This window comes from Gossypium hirsutum, chromosome A11, assembly GCF_007990345.1.
Source record: "Gossypium hirsutum isolate 1008001.06 chromosome A11, Gossypium_hirsutum_v2.1, whole genome shotgun sequence".
Taxonomy (NCBI): domain Eukaryota; kingdom Viridiplantae; phylum Streptophyta; class Magnoliopsida; order Malvales; family Malvaceae; genus Gossypium; species Gossypium hirsutum.
In genome coordinates, this window is record NC_053434.1 from 5,119,091 (window position 1) to 5,140,069 (window position 20,979).

The 20,979-nt window shown below is 34.6% G+C and overlaps 1 protein-coding gene and 2 non-coding genes across 3 annotated transcripts; 1 reads left to right on the forward strand and 2 right to left on the reverse strand.

Annotated features, from left to right (window-relative positions):
* Window positions 1-3,547: 3,547 nt before the first annotated feature.
* On the reverse strand, window positions 3,548-3,620 carry TRNAA-CGC (transfer RNA alanine (anticodon CGC)). Its single transcript has one exon. It is a non-coding gene; the product is annotated as a tRNA-Ala (tRNA).
* Window positions 3,621-4,150: 530 nt separating this feature from the next.
* LOC107899929 (nucleobase-ascorbate transporter 11) lies at window positions 4,151-9,735 on the reverse strand. Its single transcript, XM_016825672.2, has 10 exons — window positions 8,710-9,735; window positions 7,868-7,965; window positions 7,606-7,776; window positions 7,232-7,332; window positions 6,962-7,097; window positions 6,776-6,826; window positions 5,717-6,004; window positions 5,328-5,562; window positions 4,807-5,087; window positions 4,151-4,615 (listed from the first exon to the last, which is right to left on the reverse strand). The coding sequence occupies exons 1-10, from the start codon at window positions 9,356-9,358 to the stop codon at window positions 4,394-4,396; spliced, it is 2,232 nt and encodes a 743-aa protein (XP_016681161.2). The 5' UTR covers window positions 9,359-9,735; the 3' UTR covers window positions 4,151-4,393.
* Window positions 9,736-20,720: 10,985 nt separating this feature from the next.
* LOC121210507 (U5 spliceosomal RNA) lies at window positions 20,721-20,837 on the forward strand. The gene has a single exon (XR_005905625.1). It is a non-coding gene; the product is annotated as a U5 spliceosomal RNA (small nuclear RNA).
* The last annotated feature ends 142 nt before the right edge of the window (window positions 20,838-20,979 follow it).

The window sequence follows — 20,979 nt, forward strand, 5'->3', positions numbered from 1 at the left end:
GTCATATTCTGGGGTTTCTTCCATTTCTTCTATTTTGGCAAAGCAGTAACATATAAAACATCTTTTGCAGAACATCTTTTGAAATGCAAAACATGGTTGTTCTTAGATGAGAGTTGTTCCTAAATAATGATTTATTTTGATCTATTCCAAAATGTGAGTTGCTTTTATGTAGTTATTCTCAGTGTAGAGGTTGCTTCGAATAAGAGGAGTTATGTGGTGATAATTTTTTGGGTAAAACTTATTCTAAATAATGGCTTTTTCAAAAAAAAAAACACATTTGTTCTAAATACAAATTGTTTCAAACAATGGTTGTTCTAAATAAGAGTTGTTTCGAATTTTAACTGTTCTTAATAAGAGTTGTTCCCAAATAACAATGATACTGGATTACAGTTATTTTAACTAAAGTTCTATTCTGAATATAATTATTCTCGAACAACTATTTCAAATAAGAATTGTTGCTTCGAAAGAGATATACATAATTTTGTGAAATATAATAATTTTTATATTTAAGAAAAAATAAAAATGTTAATAGCGAAAAATGAATATCTACGTCATGTTATATGTAAAATGTGAATTATGTTAATTAATGGTTAAAACTATTATATGAATATTACGTTTATAAAACAATCACGTAGTTAATTTTATTTTAAGAAAGTCAAGGGTACTTTCATCCTATCTTATTTGTTAGTGTTTGAGTTTATATATTGATAGTAAATAAAATATAAATTTACATACTAATAGTGAATTATAATGTATTCGAATATAGTTCATGAGTTAAACAAATAAGAAAAATAAAAGTGAAAGTAAAAGTAAAAGTGAAAGTAAAAAGTAAAAAGTAAAAAGTAAAAGTAAAGTAAAAGTAAAAGAAGAACAAACAAAATTAAAAAAAAAAAGATGCAAAAAGTAAACGAAATTTTAATTCAAATGGTAAGTTTAATATTTAAATATAAAGATATATTATGTTCAAGTTTCATTCAATATACGTGTTTTTTTTTAATTTATTTTGGGTTTTAAATTATTTTTTATAGATTTTATAAGAAAAAAGATAAATTTAAGACTAAATTAAGTATTTCAATAATGTATCAATGAGAATATCATTTTTGTTATAACATTTATATATATTGATATCAATAATATATGATACAAAACTTTGTATTAATGTGTATCGATAAAAATATCGTTCTTGAACTAACATGCATCAGCTATAAAAACCTTATTTTAAAAGTGAAACTAAGAATGACTATAAAGAGATGAAGATTAGAGTGTTTATGTATTGTGTTGCTATCAACTTTTTTTTTTTTTAATAATTTCTTACATAAACATGATTTTGAATGCATTCTAGTTAACCTTGTAGCCCATTTTACTATTTAATAATAAAATTTAATAATCAATTATTCAAGATTATGTCATCCAAATAAACAAACATCATGTTGCATAATTGTAAAATAATTCAATAACAATTAAGGATTAATATTTGATGTACTCGTAATGGATAATTCTATAAAATATTAGTGAATCAAATGATGACACATAATCCAATTAACTCCATTTAAAATAATGTGTCATCATCTAATTTTGACAATGTATTAAATAATCCGTTATTAGTATATCAAATATTAATCATTTTGACCTTTTCGTTTTATTGAAAATGAATGGAAGCTAGAATCTCAAGTAAAGTTGAAAATTTTGAAGGTAGCTTGTGCGGAACTAAAGTGTAGAAAATGACTGTGATAAAAATGAAATAAAGATAAAAGGGAGATGGGTAAAAACAAAGACTAAAATAAAGAAATAAAAATACAAGGAAAAGGGTAAAAAATAAAGAAAAAGAAAAGCAAATTATATGAGGGAAAAACATCAGAGAAACCCTGCACCGATCCTAAAAATGTTTTAGAGAATGACTTGAGTAGTAAGAAACGAAGCTAGACTTGAATAAAATTCTAATTAAATTCTCCAAGGACGAATCCTTCATAATTTATATTTTAAGATTTAAAATTTATTCTATATACTTTAATTTTGAGATATTAAGTTTTTTATATTTTTAAAAAAAAAAAATTCCAACTTGATTATTACTCATTAAAAGTGCATAAAAACCATAAATAAATAAAAAAGTTAAAAGATTTTAACATTTGTTGTACTCATATTACGCTAGTTAAGATACTGTATGGACAAAATAACCAAGAGAATTTCTTAACCGTAGATAACCCTCCTCCAACCTAAACACTGTTAGACCACGCCCATAAACTTCATAATAAAAGGTCCCAAATAGCCCAATAAGACCTTCAATGGAACAACTGTTTAGGCTATTATGATAATAGACAAAGCTTTGACTGACCACGTCAATCCACTATGCAAAGTTGCCAAACAAGGTAGAAGGAAGCAGTCAATCCCAAGGTGCCTTGGACTCCAAGACCAAGAAATTTATCATGCGAAAGATAAGCCTAAAAAGAATTATGGAAATATCTTGCCCTATTCATGTTTAGATCGAACTTCAAACTTTAATACTTTTTTTAACTCACCCTTTTAATAGGAGTAAAATTAGGAGAATTGGTAGGCTTGACTTTTCTTAAAATGAAAAAAAAATTCATTTAAGTTGTTTAAAATTTTTAAAATTTTAAATTAATAAAAATAAAATTATATTTGGGTCCCCATAAAAATATAAAAATTTAATTTAATCTTTTAAAAATTATAAAGATATAGACTATTAAAATAATAAAATTATATTTTTATTATCGTAAAAATTACAATTTAATTTTAACCCTCATTAAAAAATAAATTTTGATTTCACCCCTACCTTCTAAGTTTGTAAATCAAACCAAATCCTCGTTGGTTAAAAAAAAAACTATCGTAAACAAACTAAGCTACTTGTATGAAATCACCCATATCTCATAATCCAACCAAATAGAAGACTATCACCTTCACCTTCACCTTTTATTTTTTTATTTTTTTTGGTTTAAATAAAAAGAAGCCTTTATAAGACATCCAACTCCTTCATGCAAACCCCTACAAAGTTTGTCCAATGTATTATCCCGACAAATACATCAGAACATTTTGTGACAATAAAAATCCCTCGAATTTCCACAATAGTGGGCTAAACATGGCTACACCAACATCCACTTTGGAGCATTCAGATTAGCTCTAACCTTACTTAATAACAGTCTACCTTACCTTCTTTTCCAACTAAAACATGACACTCAAATACCCAAAAATCATTTTTTACAATTATTTCTAAAACAAATTCAAATGGGTTGTCATTGGAAAAATTAATTTTCAGTTTATTTATTTTTCAATTATTTATCAAGTAAAGTATGAAAATCTTAAATCATTATGTTATCCCATAAACGAGGAAACAAAAAAAGACTAACAACACTAGCTTTATGAAATTAGATAAGATGATTCTTAACATATTCATCATGTAAATGGTAAAAGCTTAACATACACTATAAATGGTAAGTTTTAGTAACCATTTGGTTAAGATTAAAAGTTTAAACAACCACCAGAAAAGTCGACAGATGGCCGAAAGGACCAAAATAATAACGAAAGTTGGCTTTGGAGGTGCGGGGAATCGAACCCCGTGCCTCTCGCATGCGAAGCGAGCGCTCTACCATATGAGCTACACCCCCAGATGATATTTGATCTCAATATTATTATTCATATATAAAAACAAAAAATTTGGACAAACTTCAATCCCTACTCCAATTACCTCATGGTCAACTCACCGTGTTCAACAACTTTAGTCTTGTAAGGGATTTAGTAGCACCATGATCACTATGATCTGAGATTGTATTTTGGGGTTCTATGGATCAGGGCTGATATAATCACAACGAAAATGGTGACTCATGTTCAGGCTTTTGGATGAGAAGGCCTTTACGGTTTGGCAGGGTGATCCACAAAATGCCTGTCTGTTAACCATGGGTTCAACATACACCGATGGAAGGGGCCAACTACTGCAACCCTTGTTTTTTAACCCAAAGTCCAGCTTTTCCCGACTACCAAGTAAGAGCTGTTTTATATGTTTCTTTCATTGCAGTGCTCTTTGGAGCATGCATTCAAGAATCTCAGGTTTTCACTATTTTTGGTTCCATTTCATTTCCTTTCTGTAAATGAAAAGAGAAACAGGAAAAAATGCTACCTTTCAAACTTAGAAAATGGATACAGGAAAACATTTCATTAAAAGAATATTACCTTCTTTTCAAGTAGAAACAATCAGTTACAAAGATGCTATTACTAATTCTATTGTTGCAAAAGAATTATCATGTACTTGTATCTCTCTCACTTAGCCAAACCATCTTCGCGCTTGGTTATGCGTACTATTGAGGAAGTGCCCTTCCGTAACAAAACTTACCTCTTTGGAAAGAAACTTCAAGTTGAAGAACAAGCTACCTTCTGCTGAGTATTATGCCCGCAAACAGCTAGAACAACAACAAAGTGAGGAAAATTTTCCTGGCAGAGAGTAATCCAATTGCAAGGATGGATCAGTTGCGACATCTTCAGCACATGACCAAATGTACACCCCTCGTTCTTCCCAGCTGCCTGGAACTGTGTTGTCGAGTACAAATGCTACCAAGAATGTAACCACCATGCTCATAGACAAGAGTGCATTTATAGAAAAATCAAGCTGACATGTTCATAAAACAAACTTGTTAAAACTTTTTTTTCATACAATTAAGGAAATCAAGAAAGACATCATAAATCATAAAATCAAAGAAATCCGGGATAAGTGTCTGCATATCTATGTATCATCAGCTTAGCAACTAGAATGGCGGCAATCTATATCAAGATTCAAAAATATGCACAACTTCAACTTACTTGTTCATTAATGGTGTGGACTGGTCCATCTGATGCAGCTGCATATGGAACAAAATAACTTGGCAGCATCAAAATTGACTCAGGTTGGTACTGTTGGAAATAAGCAGGAATGGATAAACCAAGAAACAAGGACACCCCAACTATGGTTATGTTCCTAAAACTTGCTGTTTGCGTGTATTGCAAGGTTGAGAGGCCTACGGCCACTACAAGGGCCCACATGAAGCACAAAATTGCAGCAGCCAAGGACAGTGGTATTGAAGCAAGAATTGCACCCACTTTTCCTGTCACGCACAAGTCAATAAATCAACATATATTGATTTCATACATGTAAGATAAACAAGATAAATTATTGAGCAAGGCATATTGAATACATATGCAACCCAATGGGTACTGTTCTAAAACTTCATAGAGGTGTCAACCAGTAAGATCAGATTGAACCCCAAATCATTTAAATCCATTGAAGTTGAAGAACATTCTATCATCTATCCACAATGCACATCCAAGCTTGAATTTTGACTTACCTACAACTGAGAAGAGGATCAAGAAAAGTGCCCCAAATACCAAAGCTCTTCGGCTTGCCATCTTTGTTTTGTTTATAGTATGTGTATTCTCTGTCAAAGTTGTTGAGCCAGTACCCGAACCCCAAATTCCAGCAAGCAGGCTACAGAAACCTTCCAAAGCAATGCCTCTGCTAACTACTCCAGGAGTTGGAGGCTTCAAACTGACTAGCAAAGAGGCAGAGTGATATGTTCCGACCTGCTTAGTCATTGTATCACAAGCAGCAATGTAAGGGCCATTATCGTTATTTCTTGTTCAGTGTCTCAAATTTACAGATATTAAAAGTTAAATAAAGTATTTCCATCCCACAGTCCATTTGATATGGATATTTTGGCACACAATAAATACTAACCGAATCTACCGATGCAACAAGTGACACAATGATCATAATCAAAGACGTCCGGAAATGGAAGATAGGGACACCCCACTGTAAAGGGTACGGAATTCTGACCCACGCAGCAGTTCTCAATGCATTTGAAGCATCAGTTCTGCAATGCTTCATGGTATATGCATGTTTTCTACACTCATCAACTAAAATGTTTGAACTGGGAATCTCGGGACTGCATCCTTTATAATCATAAGCTCCTCCGGCTGTCAGAAAGAATGCATATATCCATGTGATTGTAACACTGAGAGGAACCTGCAGTGATCGAACAATGACATGACGTCCAACAAAGAATATCCCTACCAAAAACAAAGAATCTACCATTTACCTGGACAAACCAAAGTTGTTCAACAAAAAGACCTGTGGTAACTTTTTAAACACTTGATATTGTGATTCTACTTCGACTATGGTAGGGGTAAGAGAGACCTTCCCTTGGGAAGCACTGCTAATCAGCTTTTCATGGGTAAAAAAATTCAGCTTCCGTAATAGCTGATGGAACATACACAAATTAATTCTTCTTTTTTTAAACTTTTGAGAGCAATGTGACCTTAAATCATTCTTATGAAGGACATTCCGACTCAGTTAGATCTATATGACAAATCATTATTACATCCCATTTCCGACTCAATTAGAAGATGCAATGGTACAAAGAATGTAATGCTTGACAGTAAAATAAGTTCAGTTTTTAAGGAAACTGAATTAAATAGAGCGGTCCTTTAACCACACCACAAAAAAACTAGATAAAAACACCTTCACTGATAACATGAGGTGATAAACAATTGGAAAACAATGGTAACAAAACAAACATGACAAGAAGCAATAAATTATCCTGTCCACCATTAGGCTTTCATCATAACGAAGTGAGAAACTTTTACAGCAGATAGCCGGTTAGCTTTTAGCTGATAGCTCATTACCCCAAAGAAGGAACTCAAGAAAGGGTAGCTCGTGAGTAACACTAGATATTAAAAACAAAATTGAGGTCAAGGTTTAAAAAGTATAAACAAGATGATAGGTGAGAGTACGTACTGCATATATTCGAAACAATCGGTGCCCAAAAATGGATATTCCTCGAAGATACTAGAAAAAAATGTAAAATTGAGTAACTATTTGGAAGACATCACTAAAAGGAATAATCAAAATTAAAGCATCAAATATGTTCATATGCTCAGTAGCTACCCATATTCAATTTGTTTTGCTCAGGAAATCACTCACCAGGGTACATATAAGAACCAACAATAACAAGGGAACACTGACTTCTATACAACTACCAGCTTGTGGAAAGCCATAACTAAAGAATGCTAAACCCACAGCGGCAACAGTTGGTGCAACCACAACTGGGTTAATCAATCTGCAAAGTGAGATTAGAATGAAACAGTTAACTCCATAGGTGGTTTCAAATTATATCATTAACTAAATGGTGTGCAGATAGTTGACATGGCAATTTCTAATGATATCCATGAACAAAAATTCTGATAGAATTACCTCAGTAAAAGAGACATCAATCCACTAAATCCTAAGATACTTTGGAATATTGAACCAACAATAATAGCTCCTTGCAGCTCTCTCATTATGTGCCTGAATTTCTGCATTAAAAGAAAAAAAAATGTATTATTGGAACTAGAGTCTAGAAAAAGATTGTATTGCAAGAAACACTGGTTTAAGCTTGCAAGACATGAACTAGAGATGCGCTCAATCTTCTTACAGATAGAGGAAATTTTTTATGAAAATAAAGAGATCGCATTCATTAATTTGACCAGAATTTAGAGGATCAAAGCCATTTACGGCTAAGTTAAAACTATATAAAAAAGAAATGATATTGACAGCAGGAGGTAAAGCACTCATTTTCCTCTGCTTACATGTTCTGCGAGATTTCTATAATCCCGAGCATTGATGATAACTAGCGCTGGTGCCAGATAGATGAATGAACTTCCTTGAACTAATGGAAGCCGGGAACCAAAGTAGGAGTGCAGAATTGTACTAATGCCAGAAACTAGCAGCATTGTAGAAATCACAGTGGCAGTATCTTTCTGCAATGCATATCAGAAATATCACTGCATTTCATATTCCAATTCTGCTGCAAGTCAAGCAATCAATAATTCCATAGGAAAGGAAGCTTACATCTGTTCCGCCCATGGCCGGTACCATAACTGATGGAATGAATATAAGCGAACCCGCCAATGATAAAAAGTGCTGCAGGCCATAATATATTAGTGCTCCTGTAGGTAAAGATAACCGGATGAGAACTGGTCGTGTGTACTGATTTCTTCCTAGTTATCCAGGACATTTTAAGGATTAAGCAGCAACTACAAGATTCAAGAACCCTGTAACTGCGGAAAGCAATTCACGATTTTGGTTTTTCAGCAGTTGGTAGCTACTGAAAGATCAATAATATTATGTCCTTCCCTTTGGTTAAAGCCTCAAACACACCCATGATAAAAATACGAACCATGTTTGAATTGGATATTTCATATAAATGTTTGACAATTTTCTAAGCTGACCATGCATTGATGAGTCCTTTTATACTTTCACAAATCACAAGTGTAGACGAAACAAAAAAACTATAGCAGAACTATCCAAGTTAGAACATTAAGTCTAGAAAAATCCAAACGCTCCATCTGCGTGGAGAAGTTTGCTGAAAAAAGTAGAACCTTTTCGATCTTCTTTTTTCTATGAGCTTCTTCAATTTTTCCTAGCTCTTACAGTATCATTTTCAATGCTCTTTGAAAATACACACCAAGCCAATTAAGCTATAGGAGACATTATCACCATATCAACTCCAGCTTCTAGCTTCATTTGTAATACAATATCTAAATAGCTCGGAAATCTAAAGTAAATAACAGCCTACTTCAGCACTAGCTAACATTAGTTGGTTCCAGCATTATGAAAAAAACAGTAATCAATTCATCATCAACAATGAACATAAACAAACAAACAAAAAAGTTGGAAAAAAGGAAACTAACCAAAACCCGGATTATCTCTCAACCCAACCTTCAACCCGGGATGATGACCATTCCCCCCTTCATGACCCTGCTCTTCACCTTCTGGATACATCCCAATTTCCACATCCCTTCCACCCTTTCCTTCCTCATCTTTCTCTTCAACAACTAGTGGTGTAACACTTGCAACTCCATTTCCTTTCCCATTCCCATTTTCCACCCCATTCCCGTTTAACCCAACTTTCCTTTCCTCAACTTTCTCTCCCAAACCATTCCCATCTGCAACTGTCTTCCTTCCTTGTCTGGATCCGGACCCAGAACCTGAATCCATTTCAATTTCAACACCCATATTGGGTCTAGTCCGGCCCAAAACCGGATCAATCTCTATTTTCGGAGATGACCCGCCTGCTCTTTGATCACGGCTACTTTTTCCCACATGAAACCCAGTGGAACTGTCGAATCTTTCAGTAGAACTAGCAGTGCCGGTTTCTCCAGATAAGTGAGAGACAAAACCAGTTCTTTTAGCCCAAGATCTTAACTCTCTTGGGTTATGGTTTTGATCTCTTTTAGGCACAAAAGGTTCAATCTTTGGTAACATTGAACCAAGCTTGTTGCCTCTTCCATTTGAAGTCTCTGCCTTGTCTAGTGAATCTGAGTTCGATCCAGTTTCCATTTCAGCTTTTTCTCAAATGCGTACCAATTCTTTCCCCACACACACACAAAAAAAAAAGCGAATGAATAATAAAAGGACCTCAGTGAACTACCAAGATAAACTCAGAAAAAAATAAAAGAGAGAAGGAAATGTAGAAACTAAGTAAAGGCAGATCGGTGCAGGGAAAGATGAGAAATTCAGAGGAAAATAATTTGGTATGTTTTTGTTTGCATTATTAAGTAAGGAAATTGGAAAGTAGGAACTGTGAGTGTGAAAAGTGAGGGAATTTGTTTATTTTATCTTGTTCACTTTTTTTGGTTCTGCTTTCTTCTTCATTGACGCTGGCCAGTTGCTATCAGATGAAGTTTATTATTGAAAATTACCCAGTTGCCACTGCAACGGCAAAATTGAATCCAGTCCTTTCCTTGTCCTTTTATTTCTTTTTCAACAAATATCCGGCATAAATGGATTTTTCTTCATACCTCTATCCACTTCCAATCCAATGTAAATAAAATTTATGTAAATTTCTTAGTTTTTTAACTATAAATATGATCGAAATTAAAATATGTGCTAAACTAATAAATGCAAAACGAAATTAGAGATTAGATTAATATAATATAATGTTTTTTTATTCTTTCTAAAATAGGTCATGAATTAATTTTAATATTTAATTCGATACTAAATCAAACAACATTATGTAATCTAATAAATAATTAATATATATATTTTAGTAAAACAACACCGATACTGAATTGGGTTATAATTTAATTTATTTTTAATAACAGAATAACTGATTTCATGTAAGACTTAACAAATATTTTCACCTATAAAAGGAGCAGTTTTGTGTAAACTAAAATAATAATTCATCATATAAACAATAGAATCATTTGAATCTATTTGTAAATGTAAGTTACCATCATCAGAATCACATTTTAGTTTTCTATTATTGTGATATTGACTTATTCTCCTACTTTATTTCCTTTTCCTTTGAAAAATACTTATTAGTGATGAAATGAAATTTCTATCAACTAATTATTGAAATATAAAAGCAAAAATTAGGCATATGTCATTTTTAAAATGAATTTAATAAATTAAGTCATTTTTTTCTCAAATTTAAGAAAATAAATCGATTTTAAACAAACAAACTGAAAATGTTTCTTGCAAGAGGTGTTTTTAGCTTTTCTATTGCCACATCAGCATAATCATTTTGACTTTTTAAAATTTAATTTTTTACTAAATTTTGAAGGGATAAATGTCAAAATTATAAATAAGCTTTGATTCAATATGTAATGTTATAAATGAACATCGATTTTGTACAATTAGATACATGAAATTTTGATTTGATTCAATTTTTACAAATCATTAACATCGTTATTAAATTAGCATTATTTTGCGCTGATATATTGTATACACAAATAATATATTAATACAATATGAAAATAAATATATCTATTTATTTATTTATTTAAATGTGTACAATTAAATCAAAATCAAAATTTCATATATACAAATAAATCCCAATTCAAGTTTAATAGGTATAATTGTACCAAATTAAAATTTATATATAAAATTGCGCATTAATATGAAGTTCATATATAAATTTAATATTTATCCCATTTTGAAATAAATCATTTGAGTAGCTCAGATTCAAGGCTGATATAATTTTTATTTAGAAAAATTTAACTGCAATCTAATTAGGTTTATGAATTCTTCTAAAAAATTACTACTAAAGTTATTAGGATTTGAATTTTAAAATAGATGTTATTTTTAATTATTAACTTTTATGGTATAAGAGATATTTAAAAAAAAAACAAATCGAACAAATTTAAACTGATTTCGAAAAAATACGATTAAGTTATAAAATTTAATTAAAATTAATTTAATTATTTATAAGATTCAATTTTGATTTTTTTAAAAATTAGAGATATTTTAAATTTTCAACCAACAAAAATAATTTTCATTTCTTTAGAAAATGTGTTTAACTGAAAATTTTAAAAAAGATTTTTGAAAAACAAAAAATATAAAATTTAGAAAAAAAATATTTCCATGGTTTTGGCTAAAAATACTTTACAAAACTAAAAATAACGAAAATAAACTTACTAAAATCGTTTCAAAAATCACATATATGCCTAATTTTTTCCAATATAAAATTAGGTTATTATCATAAACGTAAAGATGGTGTAAAAGCTTGACGAGGAAGATTACTTAGAATTCAGGATTTGTAAAGGATGGCTTTTTGATTAGCAAATAGAATTGGACAATTACAAAAAGGATTATGGGTCCCTACTCTCTCTTCTTTCTTTTTTTCATTCTAATTTCTTATTCGTCACTTCATTTACACATTTTAGCTTAATCTTTACTTTTCCTTTCCTTCCTTTTTCAAGTACACAAAAAGTCGATTTCGTTGACATGGACGTGCAGTTGCTGCTATCCACTTATAAGGTTATATTGTGTGTATGTATACTATATATTAAAGGTGTGATTCTTTAATTAGATTTTAATTTTTAAATAGTATTTTATTTAATTTTTTTCATTTAATTAAATTTATATATCAATTTTTTTTATAAATTCATTACATAAATATTTTCACGTGTAACAAACTCTAATATCAAATTTAAAATTTTGACATATAAAAAAATTGACTTAATTAATATAATTAACGTATTTGATTTTTCCGATTTCTAGTTGAATAAATTAAAATTTCAGTTAAATTAGTTAAAATTAATATCCGATGACTATTATTAAAAATAAATTGATTAAATTAATTAGATAAGAAAAATAGACTCTAAAAATCAGTTGCTTATGCTTAAACCTAATTGTTTTGAGCAATACTTAATCCATACTTATAACATATTGTAGTTTAAAATAATTATAAAATTGTATAAACCAATTAAATTTTTTTTATTCTTTTATGTTCGTCCTTATACAATTTATATAGGCGTGAAAAAAATAATATTTAAAAAATAAGAATTATTAAATGTTTTTATTTGTTGCATTTATCAAAAGTTTGGACTTTATTGTTGAGTAGCCCTTTCATTTGAAACAAAAAGAAGTCTCAAGTTTTATTTTTCATGATTTCATCCCGTGTAGCCACTTTGTTTGGAAGGCCATTTGGCCGACAAATAATGAATTTATTATCAATCACTATAGAAGAAGAGCAATATATACCTCTTTGGGTTGATAATTACAACACCACTACTGCCTTGAATCAGAAGCATCAATAATAGATGATTATGTTTTAACTTTTTCACTTAATACTGAAATTATTATTATCTTGACAATTTAAACCATTATTTGGATTATATATATAGGAGAAGAAAATCTATTATTTTAGTGTAAATTTAGTTTATACCATCTCTAACTTGATTTTACGCTTAATATAAGTGAATTTCTTTCATATTCACAGTAATACTATTTTATAGAAAGAAATCTGAAAAGAATTGTCCGCAATATCTTTGTTATGCAGCAGATCGGTTCAACTACATGTAAATCCAAGGCTTGAATACTGAAACAGAGTGACATCCTGGAAATTCTTCCATGTCATCTCCAATCATAGGATGTTCGCCCTGGAAATATGCATGTTCTCTGATTCTAATGGATAACTTGTTTGATAAGGCGGAAATATTTACTATCAGCTGACTTATTGGATTCCTTTCAATAGTTCCGACGAGAAGAAAGCCACTGATGCAAAGAGTTGCTTCCTTCTGCTAATTTAAACAAATCGAAAAGATGAAAACGATATGGCGAGAAATAATAGCCAATGCAGCATTTTCAGTCAAAACAACATATATAAGCATCTAATTAAAGCTCGGAAACACCCGGCTCGCAAGTCATGAGTAAAAACTGCATTATGGAATTCAACGGAGCTAAGGAGATAAAATTATAAGTCCAAAGCTTCATCCCATTCCATAGAAAGCTATAGGCAGAGACATTTAACTGTGAACTGTGATTGACAATGTTTGCAGTATTGTCTGTAGGCATACTACCAAGAATGTCAAGATAGATTTTCAAAAGCATATAGATGCAGAACCATAAAGTAATAAAACTATAGCATTGACCGAATTCGGGTTTCTTCTGAATTAGAAAGTCGAACATGAATTGTTACCAGAAACTACAAGGGACTGCTCCGAATGAAACAATAAGGTTGGAAGGAAGAATGGTGCCATAATGGCAGCAATAATAGTCATTTGGACAGTTTGCATTAACGATTGCCGATCCATTTTCTCAGAATCATAGATACCTAACTGTTAAGAAATGGCTTAAAATTGGTAGTGGATTGTTGTTGTTGGTAGTGGGTTGTTGGTGGTAGTGGATTAGTGGATGGTTGTTGGTGTCCATTTTCAACCACAAATCTTTGCCAAAGTTTTGGACAATTATGTCCTTGAACTCTCTTATAAATAGAGAGGTTCATTAGCCATATTCATGATCCCAAACCAAGAGAGAGCAAAGCTTGTTCTTTGAAAGCTAGGATTTTAGCTTTCGGGTTTTCTATAGGGGTTGAGAGTTGTGAGGTTCTCGGGTTGTGTCTTGAGTGTAAAACACTTGTAATCTTCATCTTGTTATAGTGAAATTTCTTTTCGCCTCTGCCCGTGGACGTAGGCATTAAAGCCGAACCACGTAAATCCTTGTGTTCACTTTATTTTTCGTTCCGGTCAATTTACTTGTAGTCATATCGGAGTTCTCGAATCGATCCTTTCCGCAACAAATTGGTATCAGAGCGTAGTTGAAGGAGTGATAATATTTTCTGAATTGCCCTGTGACTGCAGCTTTGTCTGATCTTTCACATCAGGAAGAAAATATTATCATTCATTCAAAGGTTCCAAATTATGGCTACAAGTGTTTCATCGACTAAGTATGATGTCGAGAAATTTACCGGGAAAAATAGTTTCAGTTTATGGCGCATCAAGATGCGGGCAGTGCTGGTTCAACAAGGATTGCTAAAAGCATTGTCTGGTAAAGATAAATTACCAAGCACGCTTTCGGAAGAGCAAAAGGATGACATGCTAGAAAGAGCACATAGTGCTATTCTGCTATGTCTAGGAGATGAAGTGCTACGAGAAGTAGCGGATGAGAAAACCGCGTCCGGTTTGTGGCTCCGGTTAGAGAGCAAGTACATGACGAAGTCATTGACGAACCGGCTCTACCTCAAGCAAAGACTCTATGCCCTGAAGATGGAGGAAGGTACACCTGTTTCCCAGCACCTGGATAAATTCAATTCCATTATCATGGATTTGAATAATATCGATAACAAAATCGATGATGAGGACCAAGCAATAATTGTTTTGTGTTCTTTGCCTCCCTCGTATGAGAATTTTGTTGATACAATGATGTACGGTCGTGATGACCTGACTTTAGAGGAGGTGAAAAATGCCTTAAGTTCCAGTGAGTTGAGGAAGAAAATCACTGGTAAGGTGGTCGAAAACAATGAAGGCGAAGGCTTGGTTGCTCGAGGAAGATCCAAGGCAAAGGGTGGAAGTTCAAGTAAAAGCCATCCTAGATCGCAGTCCAAGAAGAGAATACAGTGCTACTACTGTAAGAAGTACGGGCACATGAAGGTAGATTGTCCGAAAAGGAAGGAGAAATCAGAATCACAGGAGCAACAAAATGATCGTGCGAATGTAGCTGATGCAGATTCTTCAAGTGATGCCGAGATCGTTCTTGCAGTATCCGACTCTTACGCTGGTGGGAGATGGATTCTTGATACGGGAGCTACATTTCATATAAGTACTTCGAAAGATGCATTCTCAACATACGAGAAGCATTCTGGTTCAGTACTAATGGGAAATGACCACGCATGTCAAGTCATGGGGATTGGCACAGTTCGTATAAAGATGTTTGACGGTATTGTTAGAACTCTAACTGATGTTCGGCACATTCCAGAAATGAAGAAAAATTTGATCTCTTTGAGTACGTTGGACAAGAAAGGCTTTCGGTACTCTGCTGAAGGTGGAGTTCTCAAGGTATTCTCGGGTGCTTTGACTGTGATACGTGGTAATTTGGAGCGGGGCCTTTACTTCCTCGATGGTTCCTCGGTTACAGGTGTTGCGGGAGTGTCATCATCAGATGATCTAGATTCTGACACCACGAAGTTATGGCATATGCGGCTCGGGCATATGAGCGAGAGAGGCTTATCGGTGCTAAGCAAACGAGGATTATTGTCTGGGCAGTGTACAGGAAAGTTGAATTTCTGTGAGCACTGCGTCTTCGGTAAGCAGACTCGGGTAAAGTTCAGCACTGGGATTCACAAGACAAAAGGCACAGTGGATTACTTCCATTCTGACCTTTGGGGGCCTTCTCCGACAATTTCTAAAGGTGGTTACAGATATCTGCTTACCTTTATCGATGATTACTCGAGAAAGGTTTGGGTGTATTTTCTGAAGAGCAAGTATGAGGTTCTCATCAACTTCAAGCAATTTAAAGCTTTGATCGAAAATCAAACAGGAAAGAAGATCAAGCGATTCCGGACGGATAATGGCTTGGAGTTTTGCTCAGGTGAATTCAATGAGTTCTGCAAAAATGAAGGAATAGTGAGACACCGCACTGTTCGTCGAACACCACAACAAAATGGAGTTGCAGAACGCATGAATAGAACTCTCTTGGAGCGAGCTCGTTGCATGCGATCAAATGCTGGGCTCGGTGAAGAATTTTGGGCTGAAGCTGTTAATACTGCTTGTTATTTGGTTAACAGATCTCCGTCAACAGCTATTGAGCTGAAGACTCCTGAGGAAGTATGGTCTGGTTCTCCTGCTGATTACTCTGGTTTAAGAGTGTTTGGCTGCCCTGCGTATGCTCATGTAAATGAGGGAAAACTCAAACCGAGGGCGAAGAAATGCATATTTCTTGGATACGGCCAAGGGGTGAAAGGATACAGGTTGTGGTGTCCTGATCCGGTTTCGTCCAAGTTCATCATCAGCAGAGATGTGACTTTTGATGAGTCATCCATGCTTCGATCCACCACAAATTCCCGGGAAAAGGAGGAGTCAGATAGAATGGGAGATCACGGTGTTGAGAAGCAGGTGGAGTGTCAGGTGGACGCTCCAATTCCTACGGAAGGTACTTCAGTCCAGGATGATCAAGTTGAGGTGCAAGATTCCGATGAAGATGAGTCACCTCAAGAAAAACCATATAGCATTGCCACTGGAAGAACGAAGAGACAAATCAAACCAAATCCGCGTTACGCTAATCTGGTGTCTTTCGCGCTCAGTGTGGCGGAGTCCATTGGTATAGAACCTTCCAGTTATAATGAGGCTGTCACGTGTGATGAGTCGGCACAGTGGGCAATTGCTATGAGTGAGGAGATAGAATCTCTTCACAAGAACCATACTTGGGAGTTGGTTAAGCCGCCAAGTAACCAGAAGATAGTTGGTTGCAAATGGGTCTTCAAGAAAAAGGAAGGCATCCTAGGGGTTGAAGCAACTAGATTCAAGGCACGATTGGTTGCTAAAGGCTTCACTCAGAAAGAGGGGATTGACTACAATGAAGTTTTCTCCCCAGTCGTAAAGCATTCTTCCATTCGTGTATTACTTGCCATGGTGGCCAAGTCTGATCTAGAACTTGAGCAGCTTGACGTAAAAACGGCGTTCTTGCATGGTGAGCTCGAGGAAACAATCTACATGCGTCAACCAGAGGGTTTTACAGTTCCTGGTAAAGAAGACCATGTCTGTCTATTAAAGAAGTCTTTATATGGATTGAAACAATCCCCAAGGCAGTGGTACAAGCGGTTTGATAGCTTCATGATTCAGCATGGTTACACAAGATGTGACTATGATGCTTGTGTCTATCATCGGAAGCTCTCAGATGGTTCGCACATTTATTTGTTGCTGTATGTTGATGACATGTTAATTGCTTCCAAAAACATGTCGGAAATCAACAAGTTAAAGTCGCAGTTGAGTGGTGAGTTCGAGATGAAGGATCTGGGTGCTGCCAAGAAAATTTTGGGCATGGATATTCACAGAGATCGCAAGGCGGGCAAGCTTCGTGTGTCGCAGAAGAACTACATTGAAAAGGTTCTTCAACGCTTCGGCATGGATAAAGCGAAAACTGTGAGTACTCCGTTGGCACCACATTTCAAACTCTCTGCAGAGTTGTCACCACAATCTGATGAAGAAAAGCAGCAAATGTCTCACATTCCATACTCGAGTGCAGTTGGAAGCGTGATGTATGCAATGGTTTGCACTCGTCCAGACATTTCACATGCAGTTAGTGTGGTCAGCAGATACATGAGTTGTCCTGGCAAGGAACACTGGCAGGCCGTGAAATGGATTCTCAGGTACTTGAGAGGTTCTGCAGATTTATGCTTGGTATATGATCAGAGTGACTGCACTAGCAGTGTCACGGGCTATGTGGACTCTGATTATGCTGGAGATCTGGACAAAAGAAGATCTCTGACGGGCTATGTTTTCACTTATTCTGGAGGAGCCATTAGTTGGAAAGCTGTGTTACAGTCTACCGTAGCCTTATCTACGACTGAGGCGGAATATATGGCGTTAGCAGAAGCAGTGAAAGAAGCATTGTGGATGAAAGGTCTAGTAAGCAGTTTGGGTTTACAACAGGATTTCACTGTTGTATTTTGCGATAGCCAGAGTGCCATACATCTGACTAAAAATCAGATGTTTCATGAACGGACCAAACATATTGATGTCAGATATCATTTTGTTCGGGAACATGTTACGCAAGGTGACATTGTTATCAGCAAGGTTGCTACCGAGAAGAATCCTGCAGATATGTTAACTAAGGTGATCCCTGCATATAAGTTCAAGCATTGCTTGGACTTGATAGGTATTCGGGATTGATTAGCGCCAGAGAGGCGTTTGGAAGAGGTGATCCAGTTCGAGGAATTCACTATGATGTTCAGCTTGGTAAATTTCAAGCCAAGGTGGAGATTTGTTAAGAAATGGCTTAAAATTGGTAGTGGATTGTTGTTGTTGGTAGTGGGTTGTTGGTGGTAGTGGATTAGTGGATGGTTGTTGGTGTCCATTTTCAACCACAAATCTTTGCCAAAGTTTTGGACAATTATGTCCTTGAACTCTCTTATAAATAGAGAGGTTCATTAGCCATATTCATGATCCCAAACCAAGAGAGAGCAAAGCTTGTTCTTTGAAAGCTAGGATTTTAGCTTTCGGGTTTTCTATAGGGGTTGAGAGTTGTGAGGTTCTCGGGTTGTGTCTTGAGTGTAAAACACTTGTAATCTTCATCTTGTTATAGTGAAATTTCTTTTCGCCTCTGCCCGTGGACGTAGGCATTAAAGCCGAACCACGTAAATCCTTGTGTTCACTTTATTTTTCGTTCCGGTCAATTTACTTGTAGTCATATCGGAGTTCTCGAATCGATCCTTTCCGCAACACTAACTCATAATATCCTAACACTTCCCTCTAGCCGTTAATGAACAAGTTTGCATCAGTGGTTAACTACCAATTACCTCAAAATGGTAGGTAACCTCATAGTATCCTAATACATTCATCTTGTTCATTAAAATGCATGTTCCATAAAGGCTTTCTATTCCAGTGATGTATGCTGCAAGGATTATGTGCAGTGACTATGCAAACATGCAATAGGATGTAGCACTAATTTCATGATGCTGCAATTGTAACATGAGTTCTATCGAACCCGGTTTCAATAAAACAAACCAGAATTCTTGATAAGTTATACTTGTCTCGATAGCTTCCAAGTACAGACAGTAAAAGCTTAGCTTACAGTCAAGCACAAAAAAGGCATGAAGAACAATCCTAACTTATTCACAAAAACAGATTCAAACATATTCTAGCCTTTATTTCGAAGAATGGGGAGCATTTAAAGACACCATAAAACCAATCAACTAGCCTTAGAAATGATCCATCACCAATAAATAAATAAATAAAAAGGGATTGAGCAGTTACCATACAAAAACCCATTTAGCAGGTTCTTTGATTGCACTCGAGAGCTGGTTATGGGGGCCATTTACAAGCTCCTTGTAACCACATTTATAACAAGGAACAAGAACAGCGTATCCACCATCCTCTTCATCACCATGAAAGCCAGGGCCGAGGGGTTCTTCCCACCCAATGGACCATCTGATTCATATCCAGACAAATGTATACCATCTGATGGAACCACCACAACATCAAATTCTTTATCAATGACCCTCCTCTCTTCACTGCCTTGCCAATTTCCATTTACGGATATTTTTGTTTGGAATTTAACAGTTTCAGCATCAGAAGAAGAATTCCCAGAATTCAGAGAAGCCACTTTTACAACAGGTTGTTTCTCTTTACTTCCACCACGGCTAAACCGCCATGGAAAACCAGGAAAAGAAACTGCTATTTTTCTTAGTAATCTTAAGACTCCACAAATCTGTTCTTTCTTTAAGTCAAAATTGCAGTTAACCACTAAATTAGGAAATAGTTCACTGAGTGTGATAACTTAAAAACAACAAGACCAAAATTCGAGATGATATTAATTGGATCCAAAAGCTCATAAATTAAGCTCAAGCAGAACAGTCTGCTCTATAGATATATCTTAAAAAAAAAATCAAACTTCAAACTTCAAACCCCAACATCAATATCAACATCAACATCAAACGTACAAATTCGCTTACGTGGCTATCGTAAAATCCAACGTGAAGCTACCAATTGTATTTGCCTGTAGTCTCTTATCTTATTTCCTGTTTGGTTGGAAGACAATTCCTGCATATTTTCCACAAAAACAGCACCATTTTTGCATGGTACCTTTTGAGTTTCCACAACTGCTTCCAATGTTCAAATCATGCAAATTAATTACCATCAGTATCTGCAACAATTTAGTATCTTGTATACCTTGAAAAGTTTTACTTCCAAACTGCTTCATCTTCTCCTCCAAATAAAGAAAGCTTTTCATTGCACAAAATTACTTACAGATTCACTTTCAAGAATTGCTCTCATATATCTATCACATGTTCCAAAGATCTGCCACGTCTATGACAATGAGATCCTTGACCAGAAACTTGCTTCGTCTTTCAATGATAGCAACAGAATGTGGTTTATACAATGCCAGCGGATCAACTAACTGTTCGATTGCTTGTTTGTCTGCAATCCCATTTTTGCTTCTTATCACTGCTATTATTTTTTAGGTCTAATTCTGTATCCAATCCCTATATTCTTCAAACCTTTCAAACCTTTCTTCTTTGTTTTTTTAATTATTGAAAATTAGTTTCTTTGTTTTTAACTCCTATTTTCTATGCCCATGGCTGGGGGACCGTCGTGGATCACTTGCGGTGCCCTTCCACCAGTACTTATAAACTAACAGTACGAGCATAGGAAACTTAGAAGCAGCTATAAAAATAGCACACATCCCATACTGGTAGGAAACAAAGGCCAACACCTCGAGTGAAATTATATAAACTAGTGACGAAAGCTTAGTTGAGTCACAGAGCCGTCCAGTGAGCACATAGCGAACTATTCTTTCGCCTTTTACTAAAGAATACCGTGTGCTCGCTGCTATTAGCGGCATATGCCAATTTCTGGAGGGCTCTTCATATTGGAGAGCCGCAACAATTCTAGTTTAAACTTTATAAGGTGTTGCTTTCACTTCAAAGAACCCTTACAGAATTTCTTTTTGCAATTAGGGTTTATTGTTTAAGTAGGTACTTTCATTTTTCTTATTAAGAGAAGATTTTCATTTTTAGTGAA